Source organism: Impatiens glandulifera, unplaced genomic scaffold, assembly GCF_907164915.1.
Source record: "Impatiens glandulifera unplaced genomic scaffold, dImpGla2.1, whole genome shotgun sequence".
Lineage (NCBI taxonomy): Eukaryota > Viridiplantae > Streptophyta > Magnoliopsida > Ericales > Balsaminaceae > Impatiens > Impatiens glandulifera.
The window spans coordinates 65294-71452 of NW_025918801.1; the positions used below are offsets into that span (position 1 = coordinate 65294).

The window sequence follows — 6159 nt, forward strand, 5'->3', positions numbered from 1 at the left end:
GAATATAGTTTCTTTTATATACTAAGAAACTTCTTTCACTCCCATCATCTTTCGATGTGGGATTCTAATTGTGCCAAAAAACAACAGAAATCACTACTTGTTGTTTACCCTAGGCACTTATTAGAATTACAAAATACAAGAACAAAAGTGTATTGATTCTATAAGATATACTCCGGTCATAGGGAAAGAGACGATTAAAGATACACTCATAAGGGTTGAGATATTGAAATCACTATTTGTTGTTTGCCTAAACTTTTGTCCGGTTTGCTAAACGCAATGAAAAAGTATATACAATAAAAACCGCTTAACTTAGCTATGGAACTTACACCGTTTCTCTCTTTATTTATTTTTTATTTGATCGTGAGGGGGAATTTATTCTTTTTAGTGAATGAACAATCGAAAAATACAGCTCTGGAGATTTTTAAGGAAGCGCGATCGGCACATGCGGCACATCACGGCACGATCGGCACAGCGGCACGATAGGCACATACGACACGATCGTCAAAGGTGATACAATATTGTCTTGAGTCAGAAGTCATCAAATCGGCACTGAAATCACCATTTATCAAAGGAAGTACGATCGGCACGAGCGGCACGATTGGCACGGGCGACACGATTGGCACAGACGGCACATCCCGATCTACACGGGCGACATGATATTGTCTTGCATCATAAATGATTAATTAAGTTTCTCTAGGGTAGGGTTTTTTGTACATTTGTAAACATCGCTGGAATTTTCTCTCGATTGCGATTTATTTGTGATCATTTCTTAGGTTTCCTACAATTACTCTGTTATTTTTCTCTGTTTCTGCCATAATGGGGAAGGGAATGGACAAAAGTAATAAATCTAAAGAAGTTAGGGATTTTTTGTTGGAAGGAATCAAGGAAGCAGCCGTCAAATACATTGAAAATATTGCTGAAGAAGTTATCAAAGAACAGTAGGATACCAACACAAGTACGCAATCTACTCCAGCTGCTACTGGGAAAATTCCTGTTGAAATTGAGGTAGGAAAATATGGGATAATGAAAGAGCTTGGAAGATACGCTATAATGAAAGAGCTAATCTGTTTGGGCTCAAGAATCAGATTACAAAGCTCCTTATGCATGTCAAAAGGGAGAAATTGTCATTAATAAGGAGAAAGCACAACAGATTACAATTCAACTCAACATTCACTATCTTCAAGATTGGAATCTGCTGAAAAAAGAAGAATATGAAGAAATTGTTCAATGGTCAGTTGCTACAATGAATGAGCTGATGAAAGCTCCCAAATCTAAGTCGTATACTATCCGGAGCAACTCGACATGGAAAAATAATGATGTCTGGAAGAACAACAATGCAAAAGAGATAAAAGATAATGCTTATAAAGGGAAAATCTACTTGGGCAATACACAGACAAAAGTTGAGGTACTGAATTCTACATTTGAATTTAAATTGCCTACTGAAGTAGAGGGAAATTATATAAAGGAATGGGAAAATGTAGTTGTGGGAAACTACATAGGGAAAAACAGAGTATCCTTCCCAATTACTAAAGATGCACTATTGAAGCAATGGAAAGGAAAATGGCTGGAAATAATTTCAGCAAATGTCCATGATTTATATTTTTTTAAATTCAAGAAGGGATCTAATCTAGAGTAAATTCTAGAAAATGAGCATACATATATAGAATCCAACTATATAAAATTAGAAAAATAGTCTGAAGACTTAAACCTATTGAGTAAACCAAAAGAAACTGCACAGATATGGTTCAAGCTCTGGAATATATCTTCACATATGTATAATTCTGAAGCCTTTAGTCATTGTGCAGGTTTATTAGATAGACCATTATACATGGATCCAATTACTGAAGAAGGAGAGCACACATATCATTTGCTAGAATTAGCATTGAGGTGCATCCTAGAAACATAACAATATTATTATATTTATAAATAACCAACACAATTATATGATATAATTAAAAAATAATAACAATTTGTTAATTTTTCTATTAGAAAATACCCATTTTGACCTTCTTTTTAGAAGAATAAGTGTTCAATTTGTCAAATTATTAAAAAAACATCAAATTATAAAATATAAACTAACTATTTTCATATTTATAACCACTCGCTTATGTTTAAAACTATTTAAGAAGTTTTTAGTAAAATTAAATCTACAACTTTTAATTTATTTTGTTTAAACTCTTTTTTATTTAAAGTTATCTTAGTGAATTAAGATTTTAGTCTTTTATCATTGTTGAATCATTGGGGGTATTTTACTTTTAATAACAATTTAATCTACATTGTTATTAAAGTTATCAAAATCGCGAGTCAACTTTTCGAGTTTGCGAGTTAACTGATAGAGATCGAGTCACGAGTGGATGAAATTCGGGTGTGAACAAAATCGTAATGAAATCGCGAGTTAACTCGGTTAAATCGTGAAACTCGGTAAAATTGTAAATATCTTTTTTTTCTCCACTCTTGAATCTATTATAACAGTATTACGTCACTCTTATCTTTTTCATCGATATTTCAAACATTTTCCTCCCTTATTTGATCTGACTATTATGAGAGAAAGAAAGAAGATTGAAAGTTTTAGTGAGGGAGTAAAGAAAGGTGAAGAGAAGATTATCACAGTAAATATTAAGTTTCTTTTTATTAATAAATATTATAAATATTATAAATATATAAATATATAAATAATAATTATAATTTTATACTTATATTTATTTTTTTTAGTGCAAATTCTTATTAATTTAAATAAAATTATTTGTTTATTTTATATATATTAGTTGAATATTAAATAAAATACAAATATATTTAATAAATCTAATTTATTAAAATACCGTTGTTTTATATTTTGAAAAATTAGTTTAACTTATAGTTTTTTTTTATATAAATTTAAAAATTGATGCTGAGGATGATATTAAACAATTACCTACAAGTAAATTAAAAGAAGATGATTGGGCTTGGGCCAAATAAAGCCCATATTAAATATAGTTAAAAAAGAAATTCAATTTCTATCCCGTCGTTATTATAAATATAAAGAGGATAAACCCTAATCAGAAAACGCCATTAACGTCAAATTCTGCATTAGATTCAAGAACTGTTCTGTTCGTATAATCTCTTTCGGATATTACTGATTTTACAGATTGAGAACGGATCGAGATCCTTCTTGAAGATAATTCTACAAACAGGTATGTGATTTTGCATTATAATTTGTTCATTATCTTCAATGTTTATATTCGCAATCTTCTTCGCCATTTTTGATTATCAAGCTTCATTTGCACATTCTCAATGCTTCTCCGAAAACTCTATCTATACATGTTCTTTTTCAAAGTTTGGTTTCAATCCTCCATCCACGAAACTCAACTTATCCATCTACAATCATCAAACCGAAATCCGTGTTACAAGCAAACAAATCATTCTCCTCGATGAATTGCATGATGGATGGTTCATCCAATACCTGCATTAGAGTCTTCCAGTAATACCGAACTTAACAACGACTCACTTGCTCCAAACCCTAAAACCCTAAAACCCTAAACACGACTTAAGAAGCGATCTGATCTACTTATGATTTTATGCATGTATTATTAATTTATATTAGTCGTGTGCATGTATTATTAATTTATATTAGTTGTTACAGATGATCATCTTTTTTATTATATCTCATTGAATTATTATTATTGTTTCAGAGTACGTAATGACGAAGGAAACGATCAACCAATGTGATAAAAGAGAGAAGAATTTTGGGACGGGAAAAAAGAAGATCCAGATAGAAAGAATTGATAATAAAAAGCAGAAATCGGTGGCCTTCTCCAAACGGAGAATGGGCCTCTTTAAGAAGGCGGATCAATACCGCAAAAGTACTGGCTGTAAGATCGCCGCCATTGCCTTCTCACCGGCGGGTCATCTCTACACCACCGACGGCGGCGACGGCACGTCTGTTGATGAAATTGTCGACAATTATCTGAGTTTGGCTGGTCTTCCATCCACGAGAAATGAAGACGATAGTAGTAGCAGCAGCAGCAGCGATGCGGCAAAGCTGACTGGGTGGATATTAGACGAGATTATTGCTGGAGAGAAGAGTAATGGAGATGATCCCCTTGCGATGAAGGCCTTATTGGAGATGATTAAACAGGAGGTCGACAACCGCATAACATGCTAGCTAGCTAGCGATTTAAAAATGTATTTGTATTGTTTAGCGATTAAAAAGTATATATGTATTGTTTAGGGATTTAAAGTGTATTTGTTGTATTGTTTAGCGATTTAAAAGTGTATTTGTATTGTTTAGCGATTTAAAAGTATATATGTATTGTTTAGCGATTTAAAAGTATATATATGTATTGTTCATATGGACGGCGATATACCACTATTCAAAAGTTTCATTATTTGCAATTAACCGGTATTGATTACACATTTATATCAACACATTTAATGATGGTCAAACATATAACAATATTGACAAAATTGGCAAGAGATGTGAAGATCTTTGAGAGTTTGAGGAAAAATGAGTTTCAATGTCTTATTTGAAGTTTTAAGAAATGAATTAATGGGGTTGTGTTCATGATTTGATTACATCTTGTGGTTCAATTAAGTCTAAAATTTGTCAATATCTTGTTATGAATTGAGTGGAATCATTTAATTTAGTGAATATCTAAGTAAATTGAATTTGGATTTGGTGAATCTAAACATGAGACAAATTATAAAATTTGATTTATAGAAATCTTTCCGATTAAATCTAACATGAAATTGAATTGAAAAGTGAGATAAGAGATTCCATAATAATAAATGAAGATAGATTTGGGAGGAAGTGAAATAGATTTATTCATCAATTAATGATATTTTTTATCTGAAAACATCAAACTGATTTTAAAATTAATTATAGAATTCTTTACAGTTTAATAACTTTGAATAATTAGACCTAGCTAGCTTGGATTCAAAGATAAGATCTAGTATAATATAATAGAATATTTTATTCATGTTTTAATTAAACCTAGGATTCAAAGATCTAGTTTAATATAATAAAATATTTTATTCATGTTTTAACGTTTTCTATTTGGATTGTTTTTATGTTAAAATTAAATAATTTTTAAAAGGTTATAAATTCGAAATTAATTTCTACTCAAGGTCTTAATTTGTTTTTATTCCAAGTTCTGTTCCATTAACTTGAGATCTAATTCAATATTTTTTTTATAATATTAATATTATATTAGTTTTCTTATAAATTTAATTTAATTTTTATATTAAAGATATCTTATGTAACTCTAAATAAAAATTTAATATAATCTTTTTATATATATAATTTTTTTTTTTAAAAAACGGTTAAAACTATTTTATTAAAATTCCAAAAGTGGAAGTATTAGAAATCAAAACAAGACAAATCATAGATATGATTATGAATAACAATAAAAAAACCCTAAAAAAAATTAATTAGTAGTATTTATACATTCTAAAAAACAGAGATTACAAACAAAAAAAACTACATTCAAACCTAACTATCATAACATGACATTTCACATGCCATCTGTTTTCATTGAGAGACCTTCTTCCCCTTCCTATTCCTCTTCCTCTAACGATGAAAGGAGATTGTATTGAAGATGACGATGAGTATTGTTGTTTATCATTTTAAATTTTCTCTTTGTATGAGCCCATTTTGAATTGATAGAAATAATTGTTTCTGAAAATTTCAGGGATTTTACCTTTGTTATCTTCAACTTGAATTTATGTATTCTTGTCTTCCTTATCTTCAACTTCAGCTTCAGATTACACATCGATTTTGGAATCTTCTTTATCGGCTCTATAATTCTCTGTTTCAGCTTTGAAATTATATGTGTCTTCTTTTTGAGTTTCTTTAACAACAACTTGAGGTTCATCTTCCATTTTCAACACAATCCTTTACATTACAGAAAATTTTATTTTCCTCTTTACCTTTATTCCCTTTACTTTCTTTCCTTCACCACTTTCTTTTTTCCCAGAATTCTTCTTGATTTTTTCTACAAATTTTTGATCTTTAAAATTAGCCTCATCTGTTTCCTTCTTTTTCTTTCCTATTTCTTGATTTTTCTGCTCTTCTTCTTTAGCTTTATCACATTTATTGTGCAAGAAAGTGTTACAGAAAACACACATTTTTGGTTTTCATTCATAAGAGATCTCCATTATATTATGCTTTCTTTTTCTGTCAAC

General features: G+C 30.0%; 1 protein-coding gene across 1 annotated transcript; it reads left to right on the forward strand.

Annotated features, from left to right (window-relative positions):
* Positions 1–3676: 3676 nt before the first annotated feature.
* Positions 3677–4141, forward strand: LOC124917056 (MADS-box transcription factor 51-like). The gene has a single exon (XM_047457628.1). The coding sequence runs from the start codon at positions 3677–3679 to the stop codon at positions 4139–4141; it is 465 nt and encodes a 154-aa protein (XP_047313584.1).
* Positions 4142–6159: the final 2018 nt, after the last annotated feature.

Excerpts from the sequence above, each read along its gene's own strand:
- LOC124917056 (XM_047457628.1), top strand. The coding sequence starts at position 3,677 with ATGACGAAGGAAACGATCAACCAATGTGATAAAAGAGAGAAGAATTTT.